General features: G+C 41.0%; 1 protein-coding gene and 1 long non-coding RNA gene across 2 annotated transcripts; one reads left to right on the top strand and one right to left on the bottom strand.

Annotated features, from left to right (window-relative positions):
* Window positions 1-5030: 5030 nt before the first annotated feature.
* On the top strand, window positions 5031-15539 carry LOC129857836 (uncharacterized). The gene is made up of 3 exons (XR_008759950.1): window positions 5031-5508; window positions 14051-14236; window positions 14422-15539. It is a non-coding gene; the product is annotated as an uncharacterized LOC129857836 (long non-coding RNA).
* Window positions 15540-17113: 1574 nt separating this feature from the next.
* Window positions 17114-23466, bottom strand: LOC129857835 (transcription factor atoh8-like). The gene is made up of 3 exons (XM_055926469.1): window positions 22396-23466; window positions 20930-21121; window positions 17114-18017 (listed from the first exon to the last, which is right to left on the bottom strand). Exons 1-3 carry the CDS (start codon window positions 23071-23073, stop codon window positions 18012-18014), a joined length of 876 nt encoding a protein of 291 aa, XP_055782444.1. The 5' UTR covers window positions 23074-23466; the 3' UTR covers window positions 17114-18011.
* Between the last annotated feature and the right edge of the window lie 347 nt (window positions 23467-23813).

Here is a 23813-nt window from a genome sequence, read left to right on the forward strand (position 1 = left end):
TGAAGCTTTTAGACAGGTTTAACCTGTTTGGGCTGCAAGGCGCAGTATTGAGTAGCCACATAAAATAAAATGTGCCCATTTCAAACGGCCTCGTACTCAATTCTTGCTCGTACAATATGCATATTATTATTACTATTGGATAGAAAACACTCTCTAGTTTCTAAAACCGTTTTAATTATTTCTCTGAGTGAAACAGAACTCATTCTGCAGCACATTTCCTGACCAGGAAGTGGAAAGTCTGAAATCGATGCTCTGTTCTTATTCCTGCCTATAAATGGGCACAAGACTTATTAGTATACATGCACGTCATACACCTTCCTCTGGGTGTTAAGAGGCTGTGAGAGAAGAAATTAGTTGATTATCTTGGTCTGAGATGGAACACATCATCTTGGAATGACGTGTCCACCATTTTCGGTACTCTGAAGAGCGCGAGCTGGACAGTGGGATTGCCTTTTGTTTAGCTGCCGTTATAGGTGACTACAATCTCCGGCTTTGATTTTATTTGATACATGTCACCATATCATCGTAAAGTATGTTATTTCAATATGGTTTCATCAGATTATTGAAATTTTTTCGGGAGTTTTGCGTGTTCCGTTCTCTTCCGTTTGTTGACATGGAGAGTGTCGTGCCACCCGGCTAGCGCGCTTGCTAAATGAAGAGGGAAAGTGTCCGTTCTGAATCCAAACAACAACTGTTCTGGACAAAGGACACCTTGTCCAACATTCTGATGAAAGATCAGCAAAAGTAAGACCCATTTTATAATGTTATTTCATATATCTGTCGTAGTCGCCGGCGCCCAAGTGTTTCTGGCTATTGTGCTAAGCTAATATAACGCTACATTTTTTTTCCGCTGTAAAACACTTAATAAATCGAAAATATTTGCTGGAATCACAAGATGCCTGTCTTTCATTTGCTGTACACTATGTATTTTTCAGAAATGTTTTATGATGAGTAATTAGGTATTTGACGTTGGTGTCTGTAAGTTTTATGGCTGCTTTCGGTGCAATTTCTGACTGTAGCTGCAATGTAAACTATGATTTATACCTGAAATATGCAAATTTTTCTAACAAAACATAGATTTATTGTATAACATGTTATAAGACTGTCATCTGATGAAGTTGTTTCTTGGTTAGTTTGGTTGGTTCTTGGTTAGTTTCATGTTCTATTATTTCTAGTAGTTGTCGTATATTATCTCCAATGTATCGTACATTTAGAAAACCTGTTTGATCAGGATGAACAATACCTGTACCTGAACAATACAGTAAAGCCTTTTTAATTCTGATTGCTATGCATTTTCTGGTATTTTTTCATTACAACGTTAAAGTTTAAGAGGCCCCCAGTTTTTTTTATAAGGACTGGATCTTTGTATTTGCCATCCGGGTCTTCTTTTAATAATAGTGAAATTTAACCTACACAAGCATTGTGCAGTTAACAATAAAAGGCCACTAAAATGTACGGTTTTGTCAGAGCACAATGCCACAGACATCTCAAGTTGAGGGAGTGCACAATTTGCATGCTGACTGCAAGAATGTCCACCAGAGCTGTTGCCAGAGAATAGTATGTTAATTTCTCTACCATAAGCAGCCTCCAACATCGTTTTAGAGAATTTGGCAGTACGTCCAGCTGGCCTCACAACAGCAGACCTCGTATAACCTCTCCAGCCCAGGACATCCACATCCGGCTTCATCACCTGCAGGATCGTCTGAGACCAGCCATCCGGACAGCTGATAAAACGTTGGGTTTGTCCAACCAAATAATATCTGTACAAACTGTCAGAAACCGTCTCAGGAAAGCTCATCTTGTCACGATCGTCGTAACGTGAAAGAGGAGAGGACCAAGGCGCAGCGTGAAGTAAATACATAATCTATTTATTTAAGCGACGTACTGAAGAACACTTAAACAAAACTACAAAACAACAAACCGACGAACGTGAAGCTATACAAAACAAATAAGTGCAGACACTGGCAACTTACACATAGACATAGACAATCACCCACAACCTACATAATGACTATGGTTGCCTAAATATGGCTCCCAATCAGAGACAATGATAGACAGCTGTCTCTAATTGAGAACCAATCTAGGCAACCTTAGACTTACATAAACACCTACAATGAACACAACCCCATGAACTCTACAAACACCCCCTAGACAATACAAACACCCTAGACGAGGCAAAAACACACAAACATCCCCCATGTCACACCCTGACCTAACTAAAATAATAAAGAAAACAAAGATAACTAAGGCCAGGGCGTGACACATCTGCGTGCTTGTCGTCTTCACCAGGGTCTTGACCTGACTGCAGTACTGCGTCGTAACCAACATCAGTGGGGTAATGTTCACCTTTGATGGCCACTGGCACACTGGGGAAGTGTGCTCTTCATAGCTGAATCCCAATTCAAACTGTACTGGGCAGAGGGCAGACGTATGGCGCCGTGTGTGTGAGCGGTTTGCTGATGTTAATGTTGTGAACAGATTGCCCCATGGGGTTGGTGGGGTCGGGTATGGGCAGGTGTAAGCTACGGACGATGAACACAATTGCATTTTATCAATGGAAATTTGAATGCACAGAGATAGCTTGACAAGATCCTGAGGCCCCATTGTCGTACCATTCATCTGCAGCCATCACTGCGTTTATGCATGATAATGCACAGTCCTATGTCGCAAGGATCTGTACACAATTCCTGGAAGCTGAAAATGTCCCAGTTCTTCCAAGGCCTGCATACTCACCAGACCTGTCACTCATTGAGCATGTTTGGGATGCTCTGGATCAATGTGCTCGACAACATGTTACAGTTCCCGCAACTTCGCACAGCCATTGAAAAGGAGTTTGACATGCGAAATAGATGGCACACTGCATGAGGCAAATGGTTGTCACACCAGATAATGACTGGTTTTCTGATCCACACCCTTACCTTTTTTTGTTGGTTTCTGTTACCAACAGATGCATATCTGTATTCCCAGTCATGTGGAATCTGTAGATTAGGTGCTTATGTATTTATTTCAATTGACTGATTTCCTTATATGAACTGTAACTCAGTAAATTCTTTGAAATTGTTGCACGTTGTGTTTATATTTTTGTTCTGTGTAGCAACGGTACCAGAATCCGCTGTTGATCTCAGAACCTATAATTGTATTTATGACATCTGCTCTGGTGGGCCAACGAGAGCACAGAAATTCTATAATAGGTAATTATTTGATAGAGTCCATCCTCTCTGGGTGTTTTTTTAAGGATACTGGAAGCTATTATGAATCTTCTCGCCGCACAATGGTTATTCCAAAGGTAGTAGTGTGGTGTGGTTAAGAAACTCTGGTTATTCTGTCAGAAATAAGACTTCCTTTTGACAATATCAACATTAGCTGGCTAGCTACATCAAATAAAATATTGGCAGATAACGCAAACATATTAACGATACAGTCAAGATGACTGGCTATCGCTGGCTGTCAACGTCCGCTGATGGGTAAAACATTACATTAGCTAGCTAATGCCGCGTTCACGCGCTGTCATAGTTACAGTCAATTCCTAGTTCCGACTGGGAAGTTTCACTTGAATAACCCTCCAAGTCGTAATTACAATTTGGAAACTGCATTAACCTCTCTTGGGCACGTGAGACGGTAGCATCCCACCTCTTCAACAGCCAGTGAAACTGGTGGGCACCAAATTCATATACAGAAATACTCATTATAAAAATTCAGAAAACAAAAAATATTTTACATTGGTTTAAAGATTAACTGCTTGTGAATCCAACCACGGTGTCAGATTTTTTAAATGCTTTACGGCGAAAACATACATTACGATTATGAGAATATAGGCCACAAAACCAATCATTACAAACAGTAGCCAGCCAGCTAGAACAGTTACACAATTTAGAAATAGAGATCAAATTAATCCCTTACCTTTGATGATCTACATATGGTTGCAATCACCAGACATTCATTTACTCAATAAATGTTCTTTTTGCTCGATAAAGTATCTTTATACCCAAAAACCTCCGTTTTGTTCGCGCGTTTTCTTCAGTAATCTACAGGCTAAAACGCAGTAAAAACATGAAGACAAAAAATCCAAATTGTATCCGTAAAGTTCATAGAAACATGTCAAACGATGTTTATATTCAAACCTCAGGTTGTTTGTGGCCTAAATAATCAATAATATTTCAACCGGACAATAACGTTGTCAATATAAAATGTAAACAAGAAACGCACTCTCTCGGTCTTGCGCAGGAAAAACCTCTGTGACACGGCAGGTCCACTCATTCAGACTGCTCTTACTTCCTCATTTTTCAGGATACAAGCCTGAAACATTTTCTGAAGACTGTTGACAACTAGTGGAAGGCATAGAAACTGCATTTTGAGTCCTAAGTCAATGGATACTGTATTGGCATTGAATAGAAATCTACAAAACCAACAATGAAAAAACTACTTCCTGAATAGATTTTTCTCAAGTTTTTGCCTGCCAAATCAGTTCTGTTATACTCACAGACACTATTTTAAAAGTTTTGGAAACTTTAGAGTGTTTTCTATCCAAATCTACCAGTTATATGCATATCATATATTCTTTGCCTGAGATGCAGGCAGTTTAATTTGGGCATGCATTTCATCCAAAATTCCAAATGCTGCCCCCTACCCTAGAGAAGTTTAAAAAAATGTGGCGTGTGAGCTGCCGAGTTGTGACTTTACACCACTGACCATTTTATCTTTTCAAACAAAAGATGACACATCAGTTTGACAACTACAACCTTATCAAGATGGATAATGTAGCTTGTGTTACGTTTCCCAGCAAGAAAACAAAGTCATTTTGCTCAAACAGAAGAGGGAACTAACAGAGTCACTGACAACAGCCAAAATGAAACAGGTGGGGTTTAATGAGGAGGAGGTCTGAAAGACCTAAAAGACACCCACTGTAGTGTATGGAGCTATACACTTTTAATGATAGTCCATAACTCCCTTGTGCTTAACAGCCAATCAGAATCACTCGAGGGTGAAGGTCAATGAATATGTAAATGAGCGTTCTTGCAGTTTGATGCATCCCTTCGTGCGCGGTGTCAGTTCTTACCATGCTACAGATATAAAAGCTAAAAGCAATAGTACTTCAGTCTCCATTGTCAAGTTAATTCTACCGTGACATCTAGAGCACGACATGGTGTCAGAAGTGGCATAAGATTGAACAAAAAACGGAGGAAAAGATTCCAGTATTAGCTGTATGAGTGAGAACGTGGACTTCACCAGTAGGCTAATAAGACGAGTAGCTAGTTAGCAGGCTAAAGTGAGTGAAACAACATACTTGATAGTTATCTATCAAGCTTGGGATTAGCAGCAATGCAGTCATTTACACCACCATCTCTGTTGTTATTGACTGGAAAGACGCGCTGGAGATCACATATGGCGACCCGGAAAACAAGAAACTGGCCGAGGTGATGAAAGCATTTGAAAACTACTGTGTACCACGCAGGAATACTGTGTTCCAGAGACATCCGTTTTGGGCACACAAGTTCAACGAACAGGCAGGTAATGACAAGTTTAAAACCGAACCGAGTCTGAGAGCAAGCAGCTGTGAGTTCAAAGACACTGAGGATCTAATGCTAAGGGACAAAATTGTGTTTAGCGTCACAGACAGTGAACTAAGAGAGAAACTACTCTACATTTCAGATTTAACCCTAGCTAATGCCATAGATGTTTGCCATGCAAAGTAAGTTACATCAGCTCGGGCTAAAGCTATGTCAGCTAGCAATAGCACAGAACAGTTTGTGCATGCTATGGAAAAAAAATTCTGCCATGTTAAGTAATCACGAGCACAGTCAGAACAAAGGCAGGCCGTGCGCTTAACCAGCAAGCAGCAGACAAAAACGTTTGGCAAAATGTGGAAAAATACAAACCAAAGAGGTGTCCTGCGTTCAATGTTGAGCTTAAAAAATGTGGCAAGAGAAATAACTTTGCAGAAGTGTGTAGGTCAGGGACAGATGTCAAGGAAGTGGACAGGTTCATAAGTGCAGTGACACAAGCATGCAAAAAAGATGCTGGCTGGCACCCAACTTGCATATAGGGGGACAGACACTCAACTAAGTTAGACACAGGAGCTGAAGCCAATGTGCTTCCACAAGCAATAGCAGACAAATTGCCCAAGCAATTCAAAGTGAAAGAGACAGACTGTACTCATAGTCTATGGAGGCACTAACATTAAACCAAAGGGTATTATGACATTGCAAGTGCAGCACAAACAAGCCCATCCACAGTTCTATGTTACAGATGCATTTGACACACCACTACAAGGCAGAAGCCTGTGTGCAGCTTGACCTCATCAGAAAATGTGTGACAGTTACATGCCATGCTCCAAGGAAGAGCTACTCAAGCGCTATGCCTCTGTGTTTAAAGGTTTGAGTTTCCAGGCCAGGCCAGCACCACATCCACATTGATCCAAAGTCCCTCCTGTTATTCATGGATGAAGGAAAATCCCATATGCTGTGCTTGACAGGCTGATAGAAACATTGGAAATTTAAGAGCAGAGGGGAGTGGTCAGCAAAGTAACAAAACCAACAGTGTGGGTGAGCAGCCTAGTCATAACAGAAAATAAAAATGGTTCTCTTAGGGTGTGTTTGGATCCTAAGTACCTGAACAATGCCATACAGCGCAATACTTCTCCATTCCTACCTCAGAGGATGTGCAATGCAAACTAGCAGGCAAGAAGATCACTATCCTAGATTAAATCAAGCTGGATGAGGAATCAGCTGATCTCTGCACATGCAATACCCCATGGGAGAGGTACCGGTTTAATCATTTACCTTTTGGCATAAAAAGTGCCAGCGAGGTATTTCAGCAGATTAACTCAGACAGTTTGTGACATTGATGGTGCGCAGATGATAATTGCAGTGCCACATTCTACAGCAGGTGCTGGACAGCGCTATCTGTCTGAATGTGAAGTTCAATGCTGACAAGATACAGTACATGGTGAGTGAAGTGAAGTACATGGGGCACATCATCAGCGCAGATGTGGTTAAAGCAGACATCTCCAAGGTGACAGCAATCACACAGATGCCCCCACCAGAAGACAGAAAGGTCTTCAGAGGTTACTGAGTACGCTTCAGAGGTTACTGAGTACGCTTCGTTACTGAGTACGCTTCCTAACCCAGTATATCCAAGATGAAGCCACGCTAACTGCACCACTCAGAATGCTCATCAGGAAGGACATGGCATGGCAGTGGCACCCAGAACAACAAGCAGCACTGGAGAGACAGAAAAAAAGCATTCTCAACTACGCCACGGCTGAAATTCTTCAATCCACAGGAAGAGATTGAAATACAAGCTGATGCATCCAAAGATGGACTTGGATCAAATCAAATTAAAGTTTATTTGTCACGTGCGCCGAATACAACACCTTACAGTGAAATGCTTACTTACAGGCTCTAACCTGCTCAGCTTTGATGAAAGGTAAACAGCCTATAGCCCTTGCATCCAGAGCTTTGTCTGGGGCAGAACAAAACTATGCCCACATATAAAAATAACTCCTGACAATCGTGTTCGCACTGAAGAGGATCCACCAGTATGTTTATGGTGTAACGTTCAGAGTTCAATCTGACCACAAACCACGAGACTATAATCACCAAGCCTATTGGAAAGGTGCATGCCTGTCTTCAAAGGATGCTGCTTCAAATACAGAAATATAACATTCACATCGTCTACACCCCAGGTAAAGACATGTTGATAGCAGACACGCCAATCAGGGCTCTGCCCCAGAATGCCACAAATTAAGTGCAACCTCAGTGATGAGAAAGTAATTCACGCAGTCTCTGCAAATCAACCACTGGAGGGTGCTGTTACACAACAGCTGAGAGCAGTCACAGATGCAGACTGTGAGATGCACAGAGATGGATGGCCAGACAAGAAGAAAAGTGCACCACTGAAAGCGCAACCCTACTGGAACATCAGAGACTCTTTACATGGAAGATGGACTACTCATGGTAAACAAACATATTATCATTACCAAAGACTTTAGAGATGAGACACTTAAGAGGCTCCACATTGCACATCAGGGCATTCAACGCTCCTTAGCGCATGCCAGAGCTCTCACCCCCAGGTGGTAAGGGTAGGCAACAACACATCCGCCACGCTGATCCTCAACACGGGGCCCCTCAACGGTGCGTGCTCAGTCCCCTCCTGTACTCTCTGTTCACTCATGACTGCATGGCCAGGCACGACTCCAACACCATCCTGAAGTTTGCCAATGACACAACAGTGGTAGGCCTGATCACTGACAACGATGAGACAGCCTATAGGGAGGAGGTCAGAGACCTGGCCGTGTGGTGCAAGGATAACAACCTCTCCCTCAACATGATCAAGACAAAGGAGATGATTGTGGACTACAAGAAAAGGGTACCGAGCACGCCCGATTCTCATCAACGGGGCTGTAGTGGAGCAGGTTGAGAGCTTCACGTTTCTTGGTGTCCATATCACCAACAAACTAACATGTTCCAAGCACACCAAGACAGTAGTGAAGAGGGCATGACAAAACCTATTCCCCCTCAGGAGACTGAAAAGATTTGGCATTGGTCCTCAGATCCTCAAAAGGTTCTACAGCTGCACCATCGAGAGCATCCTGATGGGTTGCATCACTGCCTGGTATGGCAACTGCTCAGCCTCCAACCGCAAGGCACTACAGAGAGTAGTGCGTATGGCCTAGTACCTCACTGGGGCCAAGCTTCCTGCCATCCAGGACCTCTATACCAGGTGGTGTCAGAGGAAGGCCCTAAAAATGGTCAAAGACTCCAGCCACCCTAGTCATAGACTGTTCTCTCTGCTACCGCACGACAAGCGGTACCGGAGCACCAAGTCTAGGTCCAAGAGAATTCTAAACAGCTTCTACTCCCAAGCCATAAGACTCTTGAACACCTAAACAAATGGCTACCCAGACTATTTGTACCCCTCTTCGACGCTGCTGCTACTCTGTTATTATCTATGCATAGTCACTTTAATAACTCTACCTACATGTACATGTTACCTCAATACCGGTGCCCCCGCACATTGACTCTGTACTGGTACCCCCTGTATACAGCCCCGTTATTGTTATTTACTGCTGTTCTTAAATTATTTATTATTCTTATCTCTTACTTTTTTTAGGTATTTTCTTAAAACTGCATTGTTGGTTAAGGGCTTGTAAGTAAGCATTTCACTGTACAATACCTGTTGTATTCGGCGCATGTGACAAATAAAATTTGATTTGATGTATTGGCCAGGCCTAACTGATGATGTCTGAATGGTGGTCGAATCGTGCACTTCTTGTCAAGAAAAACTGCCCAGCAACCTAAAGGAACCAATCTTATCACACACAGTGCTTGACACTCCATGGCAAAAAAATAACTTCCAAGATCTTTGAGTTCCAAGGACACTCATTCCTTCTGATAGTGGACTTCTACTCCAAAAATTCAGAGGTCCTCAGGCTGTTGGACAAGACATCAGGTACTGTCATAGCAAAGTTTAAAGCCGTGTTTGCTTGACATGGTATTGCAGCTGAACTGATTGCAGATCATGTACCATTTGCAAGTGCTGAAATGTCCCAGTTTGCAAAAGAGTGGGGTTTCAAAATCATTAATTCTAGTCCAGGATTTCCCCAATCAAACGGAATGGCTGAGAGGACCATTCAGTCAGTGAAAAACATGCTCAAGTCGACAGCATAGACAGGTATTGACCCTCACGCAGCTCTCCTGAACCTGCGAAACACACCTTTCACGGGTCTGCAGTACTACCCATCTCAGCTACTCATTGGACGTGTCCTACGCTCCAACCTACCTACAAGTAAAGCAGCCCTTCAGCCAGTGACTCCCAAAAATGTCCAGCATGGCTTTAAGCACAGACAGCTGCAGCAGAAGACAAGCTATGACAAAATTACATCACCGCTTCCTTTGTTTCGGGAGGGAAAAAGTGTGCATGGAGATGGCAAAAGGATGGCAGCCAGCAACAGTGGTGAGAATCAGAGATTAACCGAGATCCTATGATATCATCACACCTGCAGGAGCTCGCTACCGCAGAAACAGAAAGCATCTGAGACCTGACAGAACAGCCAGGTACAGGGACAACAAAGAGGTCACAATCACTGATTCTGACTCAGACCAGGAGGTTGAAGAGACGACACAAATGAACACTGACGGAACATGACAAATGACAAAGCACCAGTACCCTCTTTCGTAGAGACTAACACCAGTCAGTATACCAGAGCAGGCAGGTATAATAAATGATCAGCGCCCGTGTGTTTGAGTGAGTCAAAGGTAAAGCCTGGTGTTGTAAGTTAAACTAGAGCACCAGCTACACTACAGCAGTATTAACAAGCCTATATTCATCTCAACAACAAAAAAGTATTGTTAAAAAGTTGTTTAATTTTAAGCTAAGAGTGGGATGTAGTATATGGAGCTATAAACCTTTAATGATAGTCCATAACTCGGTTGTGTTTAACAGTCAATCAGTATCACTCAAGGTTGAAGTTCAAGGGGATATGTAAATGAGCGGTCTTGCGGTTTGATGTGTGCACAATGTCAGTTCTTACCATGCTTAAGATAGAAAGCTAAAAGTAATAGTACATCAGTCTCTATTGTCAAGTTAATTCTACCGTGACATCTAGAGCACGACACACACCATGAGCTCCCACTAAATCTGCCCAAGAAGAGGCAGACAAAAGAAAAACCCACACCAAACTTAAAGACAGGACTCAAACCAGAAAGTTGAGCAACACTAAAACAGGGAAGATCAGACAAAGGAATGGTTTTCTAAACATCAAATAGGGAGAGCCAAATAAAGGTTTTGACCCTCCACATCTCTCAAGACAACTGGAACCCTGGGCCAGACACTCTTAAATAGCACATGAGCCAGCACAGGTGAAACACCTTCCCACTAACGAGATGGTAACCAATTGGTGCTAATGTGTTATACGTGCCAACCTCAAAACATACTGTAAATTGAAAACCAAAACCTGTAACACTAGTTTGACCATATTTTCGATGTTAGCTTACTTTATTATTAGCAACGTTACCTAGCTTATCAAGCTAGATAAAATCTTATTGGTTGAAGAATTGTTCCAACTTCAAAAGCATTTGAACACTATCATGTCCGACTTAGCACTTCCCAGTTTCCCATTTCCCGTGAGCCCGTGAAGCCAGCATTACTAAGAATCCAACTTTAGCTAATTAGTGATAATGTGATAAAAAGCTTGTTAGCTAGCTAACGTTAGCCAACTAGCTACCTGTTTTGTTTAAAAATAACAATATATCGCCTCGAACTTTAGACTTTTTTAGGTGTATGGTTCTCTTCCTATAATATTAATATGTGATCTTATCGGCCAGACATCACCCCAGACACAGCATTTTAGTTACAATGCCTTCTGAAAGTATTCATACAGATTGACTTGAATTCAAAATAGAAACCATTTTTTTCTCACCCATCTACAATGACAAAGTCAAAACATGTGTTTACACATTTTTTCTAATTTATTGAAAATGAAATACAGCATTATCTTCTTTACATAAGTATTCACACACCTGAGACAATACTTTGTAGAAGTAATTTTGGCAGCGATTACAGCTGGGAGACTTTCATGTTCTGTTACAATCTCCACCCGGCACAGCCAGAAGAGGACTGGCCACCCCTCATAGCCTGGTTCCTCTCTAGGTTTCTTCCTAAGTTCCGGCCTTTCTAGGGAGTTTTTCCTAGCCACCGTGCTTCTTCACCTGCATTGCTTGTGTCACAGTTTAACTTTAGTCCGTCCCTCGCGCCCCGACCCGGGCGCGAACCAGGGACCCACATCAACAACAGTCACCCACGAAGCATCGTTACCCATCGCTCCACAAAAGCCGCGGCCCTTGCAGAGCAAGGGGAACCACTACTTCAAGGTCTCAAAGCGAGTGACGTCACCGTTTGAAAGGCTATTAGCGCGCACCACCGCTAACTAGCTAGCCATTTCACATTGGTTACATTCACCCCCCTTTCGACCTCCTCCTTTTCCGCAGCAACCAGTTATCCGGGTCAACAGCATCAATGTAACAGTTTAACTTTACGTCCGTCCCCTCACCCATACCCGGGCCCGAACCAGGGACCCTCTGCACACATCAACAACAGTCACCCATGAAGCATCGTTACCCATCGCTCCACAAAAGCCGCGGCCCTTGCAGAGCAAGGGGAACCACTACTTCAAGGTCTCAAAACGAGTGACGTCATCGTTTGAAAGGCTATTAGAGTGCACCACCGCTAACTAGCTAGCCATTTCACATCGGTTACACTTGCTGTCTGGGGTTTTAGGCTGGGTTTCTGTACAGCACTTTGTGATCAGCTGATGTAAGAAGGGCTTTATAAATACATTTGATTGATTCTGGGTAAGTCTCTAAGAGCATTACACATTTGAATTGTACAACATTTGCCCATTTTTATTATTTTCAAAATTCTTCAAGCTCTTTCAAATTGGTTGTTGATCACACCCATTTTCAGGCCTTGCCATAGATTCCCAAGTAGATTTAAGTCAAAACCTTAACCTTGGCCACTCAAAAGCATTCACGGTCTTCTTGGTAAACAACTCCAGTGTACATTTGGCCTTGTGTTTTAGGTTATTGTCCTGCTGAAGGGTGAATTAATCTGGTGGAAAGCAAACTGAAGCAGTTTTTCCTCTAGGATTTTGCCTGTGTTTAGCTCCATTCTGTTGATTTTTTATCATGAATAACTTCCCAGTCCTTAATGATTATAAGCATACCCATAACATGATGCAGCCACCGCTATGCTTGAAAATATGGATCGTGGTACGCAGTAATGTGTTGTATTGGATTTGCACCAAACATAACACTTTTAATTCTGGACAAAAAGTTAATTGCTTTGCCACATTTACTACAGTATTATTTCACTGCCTTTTTGCAAACAGGATGCATGTTTTGGACTATTTTTATTCTGTACGGACCTCTTTCTTTTCCCTCTGTCAATTAGGTACGGAGTATGGAGTATGGAGGTATGGAGTAACTACAATGTTGTTGATTCATCCTCTCTCTGGCAACTGAGTTAGGAAGGACACCTGTATCTTTGTTGTGACTGGATGTATTGATACACCATTCAAATTGTTATTAATAACTTCACCAGGCTCAAAGGGTATTCAATGGCTGCTTTTCTTTTTACCCATCTACACATAGGTGCCCTTCTTTGCGAGGCATTGGAAAACTTCCCTGGTCTTTGGTTGAATCTGTGTTTAAAATTCATTGCTCGACTGGGGGACCTTACAGATAATTGTGAGGTACAGAGATGAGGTAGTCATTAAAAAATCATGTTAAACACTATTATTGCACACAGAGTGAGTCCATATAACTTATTATGTGACTTGTTAATCACATTTTTACTCCTGAACATATTTAGGCTTGCTATTAAAAGGGTGGAAAACTTATTGACTATAGACGTTTCAGCTTTTCATTTTTAATGAATTAGTACAAAATTTGAAAAACACAATTCCACTTTGACATTATGGGGTATTGTGTGTAGGCCAGTGACAAAAAAAATCTACATTTAACCCATTTAAATTCAGGCTGTAACACAACAAAATGTTGAAAAAGTCAAGGGGTATGAATACTTTCCGAAGGCTCTGTATCTACTTCCGGAGCATTGCATTGTAGACGACAGGAAAGGGTTATGTACAGTAGTTTACGAAAGTTCAATCAGGAAGGCTGGTATGTACATATCAACCTCAATTACCTCGACTCGGTACTGGTACCCTTTGCAAAAAGCCAAGTTATCGTTTCTCATTGTGTATCTATTATTACTTTCGTTTTTTTTACGTGTTTTACTCTCTATTATTTCTCTATTTTATTTCTCTCTGCATTGTTGGGAAGGGCCCGTAAGTAAGTGTTTCACTGTTAGTCCACACCTGTTGTTTACGAAGCATGTGACGAATACAATTCGATTTGCTTAAATTCCTCAGCAACAAGTGTATAATTGTTATATACTATAATTGTAAGTGATTGCTGATTCATCCAAAGAGTGAATCGTTACATGAGTGGATCTGTGTCACCCTCATGTTGACAGTCTGTTCATTGCTCCACAGGCTAAATGGTGGTCCTTTACGGAACTACAGTAAAGACATTGGGAACCGGACCTCCATCCGGATGAGCTACCCAGAGGGATGCCCCAAGGTCTGGGAGTTTGTTGACCCTGAGTTGCAGTTTGCGGCAGTGGTCTACAAGGCTGAGACTTCAAGTGGATCAGAGCAATGATCAACAGACAGAGAGTGGTGAGTTGCAAAGACCACCACCAGAAACATTAACAAAATATGAATGTCAAGATACAGAATTGAATCTGGTAATGGTTAGGCCTGGTTGTTGAATTTGTAAAGAGCTCAGACAAGACTTAGCGATTTGAAATAAAAATGGCCCTGTCAGCTTCTTTGCCTAACATCAGATTCGTTTTTTGTTTCAGTCATTTTGGGACCGGCTGTTTTCCTGGCAGAAGCTGCCAGAGGAGATACCAGTAGACTTATCAAAGTTTCGGATCTTGTATCTGGAGATCATCAGACAGATGGCGATGGAACTGTTGGACTACCGCACAGCCTCTAGGGCCGGGACCAGGTCAGACAACCTTTCACCAATGACACAGCACACTTTACATCATTACACAGCAGACTTACAAAACATTTTTATACCCTAACTTAGCAAATATAAAAGGGAGAATGATAAAGGTGCTCTCCAGGAAATTCTATGCACATGATCATACCAGTTTGTCACGCCCTGATCTGTTTCACCTGTCTTTGCGATGGTCTCCACCCACCTCCAGGTGTCACCCGTTTTCCATATTAGTCCCTGGGTATTTATTCCGGTGTTCCCTGGTTGTCCGTTGCCAGTTTGTCTTGTCTTATCAAGTCAACCAGCGTGGTTTTCCGTGCGCCTGCTGTTTCTTATCTCTCTTTTGCTAGTCCTCCTGTGTCTGCTTCTGGGTCTTGCCCTTTGCCCCTATCCAGTTGGTAAATTGTTTATCTTTCCTTTATCTCCCCTTTTTCCAGGGGATGGCAGACTTCAACTCAATATTGAGAGATGTTATTGTTCTCTTTGTGGGCATCAAAAATGTGTCAATACCTTTTCTGACTGGACTGCAAACTCTTCTATGACTTGATGTGTGCAACATAATGGAAAACAAGGAAGCTGCACACTTTGCTGCTCAGCTGAAACAACAGGCTTAAATACTGTACCAGTACTTCCATTTACAATTCCCTCAATACTTGAAGTATAATTGCTGCTAAAATGTAATAATAATAAAAATATATATATAAAGAGCTTATTGACATTTCATCAGAGCAAATGGTAGCATAAAGCTAAAAAGCAAAAAATACTTCCCATAAAAATGTGTAGGTCTCTTGTAGTATGAACAGATTCACTAACAGATGTTTATAATTTTATGGATTTGATGTGAAGTTTAATGTTCCGTTCTTATAAAAATTGGATGTCTGAGCTTGGTTGTTTTGTCATCAATTAATTGTATTTTTATTTTAATGTACATTTGTACTGTGATTAAAACATGACTTTGATCATTTTTATTCATAATTGTTTCAGGCTTGTTATGTTTTTTCTTTTTTAATATCACCATCATTGACCTGGTTGTCAGTAAAGAAAAGAGACTGACATTGTTTGAGATGTTTTTTTTTGGGTTGTCATGGAACATTTCAGAACCCTTTTAATATGCCTTTGTAGAAGACCAGAGTAGTTCAGTTTCCTGCTGCAGTAATGCTATTCTTCCAATAGATGGAGTGGGAAATACTAAAGTCTAGATGTATCATTAATTTGGGCTTCAAAAACATGTTTTTATCACCCCATTTTCCAGTGCAGGATTAGTTTTATAGTCAAATGGTTAAGATTAGAATTGAATTGTGGGTGTTGGATTTTAGCCGAGGTCAAGTTTTCCTTAGGATCCAAAACAAGTAAACATATCCCCCTTTCCCCCCCTCTTTAATTCATACATAATGTTCTCTTTATCATGATGTGAATATTCAGTGTCATTTTTATTATTGTAGTTCACCTTGTAGACTTTCAAGAGAGCACAATATGTTAAACGTTCTTTAAAAATCGACACTACATAACATACTTTCAACAATTCAAATAACTAGATTTTTATATTTTCTTCTTTCAATCTAATGGGTGAATGGCTTAAGATGAGATTGATTCCTGGCAGCCACAGCTTGCTTTCCATTGGCTCTGTCTCTTTTTTTTCAGACAGACAGAAGTTATATATACAGGATACTAGTGTTTCCTCTCCGGCTCCAGTCCCAATTTGAAGGACTGTAAAAGCCTGAATGGGTTCCAGCTTCGAAAGCTTAGCGGCGCGAGAAGAAAACAGATTGCTCTTACTGACATTGCGCTCAGCTAAATACTTTAAGAACCAGATTGTCCTGTTGCAAATGGTGTTGGAGACTAAATATACAAGGTCTACTATTAATTGAAATTCTTCTCTCGGCATGAGAAGTGAACGTAAAGTACTTATTTTCTTTAATACAAATGCCCTTTATTTCATGAAAATGAAAGTAATTTATTAGAATACATTTGTAATTAAATCCATGTGACTTTTGTAGCCTTTGAGAAAAGTAAGTATTTGAATAGTTTTAACTTGTAGTACTTTGTTGAAAAGGCTAAAGTTAATGTAAGGCAGAACAACATTATTCAATCTCTGTTGACCTTTGAAGAACCGTTGGATGCAACACCCTATGCAAATTATTATAACATAGTCTCCAAATTCTATTAAATGGACTTCAGTTCTGGAAAAAAACTGATCTTGTGGGCCACCAACAGTGATGATGTTAGCAAGTCCTTTTGGGATGTCCTTTCTATGACTCTTGCCTGAAAGAGACTTATTGTAGTCTACGATGAAGCGTGAGCACATAATAACACACAAGATTTAGACACACACACGAGGTAGCTTCAGATGGAAAATTAAATTACTTTGGGTCATGATGTGTTATTCATCTTCATAATTACAACTTTGTTTATATGGAAATTTCATAGATGCTCTCTCTACAGCTGCAATAAGCTGCTTGAAGGTGTAGTGTATGAATGTTGTGATTCTGGTTGGCAGTACTTGAGATAGTAATTTAAAGGTGTTGAATTATCATGGATATCCATTCAAATAAATGAACAACAGTTTCTTTATTTCTGGTTAGAAAGTGCTTGATGAGCACAGAACAACAGTCAGAGAATTGTCATGCTGAACAGGAAAGGGTCAATTTTAAATGTATCAATCTGGGATGTTGTTAAATACTGAGCCCAGGTAGCAGAGAATAACCCATTTGACTTCATTCATACTTCAACACATGAAAACAGTTGCTGAATAAAATACCATTACTGTATGTCATATTATTTCAAGTTATGTTCTAGTCAAATATATGTTATGAGCGCTTTCATTAGTTAGCTTCCATCATCCAGGAATTACAAATCATACTGTCAAGAAAACAACTTGTACATCATTGAAAAGGCATTGGGATTTGTAGTTGAATACAATTGTTAAAATTTCAGTTGTGAACTGTTATAATCACTGTTGTCTCTGCCTTCCGTTTGTCCTGTGTGGCTCAGTTGGTAAAGCATGGCACTTGGGTTGTGGGTTCAAATCCCGTGGAGGACCAGTACAGAAAAAAAAGTATGAAAATTGTATGCGATCACTATTGTAAGTTGCTCAAGATAAGAGCATCTGCTAAATGACTCAAATGTAACTGTCATGTGATTAAACAATCTGATATCATCCACCAGGCATGCTTGCCTGTTTGCATAAAGAACATCCAACGCTGTCTCCCACTTTTAACTGTTCGTTCCAACTCATGACAGGCAGAAACACATCCACAACTGGTGATTGTTGATATGTCTGCTAGCTCAAATGGTATCAAGTAGACCTATGAAATTAGGTCCATCGCATGTCTAAGTGCCTGATTGTAGTCCCCTCCCAGGAGTGGCCTTGAAGAACCACAAGAAGAGGTTTGAAGAGTTTCTTTATTTCAAGGGCCTTGTTAAGACGTCTGGCTCGCTCCACTGATTTTAGTCCTACAAAAGACATAAAAGCATGTATCAAGATGTGAAAACAATCTCCTGTGGGTGCATATCAAGAGGTGCTGGGATGTGTACAAATATAACTGTAGAAATAAAGCTTGCATGCATATCCAATGACTTCATAGGTGCCCGAGTTGTCAATGTAAGGACATGGGGTAGAAAAATATAAACCATTCCAGGAAAATAACTGCTTTGTCAGATCAGATGCAGTGTAGAATTGAGTGGGACACAAGCAAATTCTTTGGCCCTCTATTTAGCGTTGGATGCAAACCAACCAAAATATTTTCCTTATTGTGTTTCTATAAAGAGACAGATTCTTCTTTCCCCTCTTTACCTCCTTATTGAGGGTAAGGACACATGCCAGAGAATTTGAACATTTGTTTATGACTTGATGGTGTAAGTTTGTTTGTTGTACTTAACTTTTTACAGTATACTGTTTAGTGTTTATGATTCTATTTCCATGCATTTGTTTTCCAAATACTTCTGACAATAAGTATTTCATTTTACATGTGAATATCCAAAAATCTTTGATATGATTAACATTATGTTTAAAACATTACACATATCAGTATTATTTAAATGCTAGATTTGACATTTTATTGGGAAAAAGTTCCATTGAGTAGACAATAAGTGAATTCAGAGCAGAGTTCAAGGCTTTAAATGAGTGCAGGAATCAGTTCTAAATTTCTTAAATCAGCATGCATTGAAAAAAACTTTTCCCCCCCTCAAGTTTCCCCTCAGACTCACTGGCTCTCTCTGACAAAGGGATTTCTTTCTTACACAGCTACCCCCCAACCCCCCCTCTCTCTCTCTCTCTCTCATGTAACAGCTGCTGCTCAGTGCTGTATCCTGAGAGAGTGATGATCAGTGTTTTTTTGTTTTTTTTCAAAGTGTTTTTTTGGAACAGATGGCCAGGGGAGAGCTGGGGAATGTGCCAGCACTGCGCTGGGGAATGTGCCAATTCCTGCAGCGAGTGAGTTCTCTGGGCTCCAGCTCGCGTGCCTTCACCCTGCCCTCTGCCCTGAGTGGCGCCAGCAGGACTTCCCAACTAGCGTTACGAACATCTGGTGTCTGGGACTGACAGGGAAAAAAGCAGCTCAGCTAGTTTCCTTGTGAATGCTCTTATGCCAAGGAAACACATGAGCTCACGGTGAGGGAGAGAGAGCTAGAGGGAGCAGAGCACTGGGAGTGCAGGGAAAAGTTATGTGCATGTAATTATGTAGGATATGTAATCTATGAACAAACACCTAATTCATCATTGTATTAGTATTTTCTTTAAGAAAAGTTTTCAAATATTTTCATCAACCAGTTTGCAGGGGATGTAAAAAAAGTTTGAAGTTGTAATTTGTGGTTTACAAAACTGTGTATGTAATGTATGTGAAATACAACTTGTTTACAGTTTTTTTAAGTTACTGTATTTATTTAATCAATACTTTATTGAATAGTCAGGGGTAATCAACATATTTGAAAACAATTGTGTTATGTTATGTTATGTTATGAGTTTTGGAAATAGACGAAGAGCAGCTGGAATCCTCTCTGTGAAATTGACCCAAATGACATAATTTTTGACAATTAAATACTTTTGGGCATTTACTTTCCAGATATGACTAAATGACTAACCGTGTGTTTTAAAAGTTAGATTAAATGATAATGTTGTTTCACCAAGAAAGAAAATGGGGGAAAGGGTGATCTGGAGAATAAATGAGAGATAAAGGAGAAGACTGACGGGACAGATGAGGAACTGGGGGGAAAGTCATCGATAGAACAGTGTTAAAACGTTAATTCATGTGTAAATGAACGTTCTCCATGCTTGGATCTCATCTGTGCATTAAAAGCCCTGTTGGTTTATAGAGAGGCCATGCAGATGTGTGGATCCAGGAGAGGGCTGGAGGAAGTTCAGCTTCAGTTTACATGACTCCCAGTGTCATAAAACTGCACACAAAGGCATCAATCACCCCTTTTATTCACCCGGGGCACTTTTTCTTCTGTTGTGGACAAAAAACTGGCGGAACACCCAGTTCCCTTTCAAACACGAGTTGATGATGATTTAATTTAATGGGATCCCTATTAGGCAAAGGAATGCCTCTCTTAATTGGTGAGAGTGTATTCTTTCCTCTTTTGTTATCATTATCGTTAGAATTACCATCCCTCTGTCTGTCACACTGCCCCATGTTTTCCGACCGGAACCATCAAAATGATCTTTGCAGCATCCTGATCGGTAAAAGGGAAGTTTTCACTGCTGTGTCATCAATTCACCAGTCATGCAAAAACGACATATAGTTTCGTTAGGAAATGACATGACAGTGAAGGAGGAGAGGTGTTTAACTAGTAGAAAGAAAATAAAGAAAAGCTCTATACAATTAGCTTTATTTGAAAGTTAAATATGCATGACCAATTCTTTTATTGGTCTTGTATGGTCACCTGTTGCTATTTATCAATGGCTTTGTTTATAAGCATAGTTTATGTTTCAAGGTTATTGATATGCTATATTGTCAAAAACATGTTTGAATTAGAAGCTAGCTTTGACTTGGCTTTCCATTCCCTCTCTGTAACTACTAATTATTCAGAGTCCCTGCTCCGTTTTTGAAGGCCTTGAACTTTATAGCAAACTTAATACAAAACCTCAGCAATGTCTCCATCTGTGTGTTTGAGTACTTCCCATTTGCAGGAGTCCATTTCCATTTCCATGTCAATGTCTCAACCCACCTTGTCATTGCTGCATGAGGCCTTCAGCCAAAGAAGACAAGCACAGGGAAAAATCCCATGCCAGACTTTTATGCACAGGATAAAATCCCAGGCCAGACTTTTATGCACAGGGTAAAATCCCAGGCCAGACTGTCATCAGACAAAAGCCTAAATACTGAATCCTGCCTTCCCTTCTCTTCTCTTCCCTAGATCCAATTTACCTTTCTCTTCTTGGAGCGTCCCTCGGCCTGCAGGGTGCGGGTGCACTGCTCCACACACTCTCTGAAGCTCATGTTGCCGTTATCTGGGGTGTAGTCCAGGTCTGCAAGCTGAGCCAGCGACAGGATGTAGTTGCAGGCGATTCTTAATATAGCCAGCTTTGACAACTTCTGTCCATAGGAGTAGCAGGGCACCTGTATAGGGTTACAATTTGGTTAGGTTTGGTCATACACAGAGTGTACAAAACATTTGGAACACCTTCCTAATATTAAGCTGCATCCCCCAACCCCCTCATTTGCCCTCAGAACAACATAAATTTGTCCGGGCATGGACTCTATAAAGTGTCAAACGCGTTCTACAGAGTTGCTGGCCCATGTTGACTCCAATATTTCCCACAGTTGTGTCAAGTTGGCTGGATATCCTTTGGGTGGTGTGAAAACCCAGCAGTGTTGCAGTTCTTGACACACTCAAACCAGTGCACCTGGCACCTACTACCATACCCCGTTCAAAGGCACTTTAATATTTTTTCTTGCCCATTCACCCTCTGAATGGCACACATACATAATCCATGTCTCAATTGTCTCAAGGCTTGAACATGATTCTTTAACCTGTCTCCTTCCCTTAATCTACACTGATTGAAATGGATTTAACAAGTGACATCAATAAGGGATCATTGCTTTCACCTGGATTCATCTCGTCAGTCTATGTCATGGAAAGAACCAGTGTTCTTAATGTTTGGTACACTCATGGTATATCATATGAGCGGATGGTTCAACCAAGTTTAGGAGATTTTTAGTTAGGCTACTGTATATGCTCTTCAGTTACTGTTGTTGGTGTCAGTTGGTGTCACGTGACAGTTTTCCACCCTGTCTTTCTAAGTGCCAAAACAGCTGGTGATGACATGACACAGTGAAAGGGTTCACAGCGAAAACTTCCCTGCTTTTGTTTTCAAAGGGATATATATTTCATGTTGGATTTGGTCAAGTAAGAGTTATTTGTCTGAGTTGACATTGATAGTTCATAGTACACATACATGCTGTATCAGGCCTATCGGAGTGTGAAGAGCTTTCCTTTGTCATTAAGAAACGTGTTACCTGTTTCCTATGCATTTGACATCTCGTTTCTGCCATTGTGAGAGGTGTCATCAGAGTGACAATTCAACTGTTTGGACTGTCTTAAAGATTTTTTACTGTTCATTCTCATATCTTTAATGTGGCCTAGCAAACTGTGCATTATCTACACTGAAATTAATTTAATAAACTATCTATAAAAGGGGCCATACAGTTAGTACTCAAGCCGGTCTGTTGTATTGTGAAATTCACTGGTGAATTTTCATTAAATTTACGGTCCGTACAGTTGACATACTGAAATGGGAATTTAAGTGCAACAACTTACTTTGAGTTCAGCATAAACATAAAATTCTGTACAAGAGGCCTCATTGTGTGTTTAGTGAATTCAGTGGAAATACCTGCTTTCTCAGCGCCTCAAAGGCTGCACTGATGGTATGCACCCGGGTCCTCTCTCTGGCATTCGCCAGTAGCCTCCGTGTCTGCTGAACCGCTCTGATCTCAGTGATGACGCCAGACGTTTCTCCCAGCCGTTTCCTTGGCGATTCCACCATGTCGCTGCTATTGATGTAGGACGCCTGAGAAGCTGAGGAGAGGGACCTCTCCGAGCGCTGGCACAGGACGATCCGGGACTGTAACGTGTGATCAGACACAAATGACTGTTGATGGTCATAGCTTGTAACCTGTGGGAATGTGCTGTGAAAAGAGTCTCTGCTTGTTGATGTTGACTCGGAAAAAGGCTGCGACTGTGATGGGAGCGTCCCAGTAACTGTAGATGGTAAAGCATTTATCCTCATGTCAATAGCAATATTCGGGTTTTCAGATGAAATTATCGATTTCTCCACAGATAAAGCAGTACCAGGGTTCTGCAGTCTTTTCTGGACACGGTTCCTACATGTCTCTTCCATCAGTTCACCCATAGAGTCGTCTTCCATTCTTAAATCATGCTCGAAACTTTGTACTTCTTCACTGGTGACACGTTTTGGGTCCCGACCTTTTCGTTTAAACTTTTTATTCCCAGTTGCATCCTTTGCATTGATTGTTTTCCAGCCATCGCTGAGTAGATGTGGATTCCTCATTTCAACGCAAATACGCACTATGCACAATTGAAAACCAACAGTGCCACTGCCTTATACACGAAATATGTAGGTAGCAATATTGCGCAACAGTACGAATAATAATATTCTATTGTAATTGAATCAATATAACATAGTCGGACAGGTCCCGTTGCAATGCAGCACCCTGATTGTAATGATAGATATGCATCAACAAGCTTACTAGGCCTATATATAACAACAAGAATCGACTGCATGTGCAGGCGCGTGTTGCTCCCGTGGATTCCGAACGTCTTCTGAACCATCCAAAATTGCCAGTATTTTTTGTGAATGTGCTCTGAGGTTCATCTGTATTTGTTTAGCCTCAGTTTACATATAAGCCCCTGTCGGTGAGATAAGTCGCCACACCGCCTACAGCGAGAGACCGCCCAAAATCCCTCTTGCAGTGCGTAATAACAGATTAACCCCTCCGGTGACTTTTGTGGACAGGCCTACAGGACAATTATAATGGCAATAATTATCGTCATAAATGCTGTATAATAACACGTATTTATATCACAATCTGTATGCATAGCAAAGACATTTTACATAGGAGAGCTGGGGTAAAGAGTTTTGGGGGGTCTTTATTGAGCATGCAAAACTTAAATAAACCCACTATAGTGCACATGGTAACAGTGATAGCGTATACTTTTTGATGCGTCTGTTTATAGAAAATAATGTTTTTCATACATACTGTGACACCCACTGAAACAGGGCAGACTAAT

Source organism: Salvelinus fontinalis, chromosome 6 (genome assembly GCF_029448725.1).
Source record: "Salvelinus fontinalis isolate EN_2023a chromosome 6, ASM2944872v1, whole genome shotgun sequence".
NCBI classification, from domain to species: Eukaryota; Metazoa; Chordata; class Actinopteri; order Salmoniformes; family Salmonidae; genus Salvelinus; species Salvelinus fontinalis.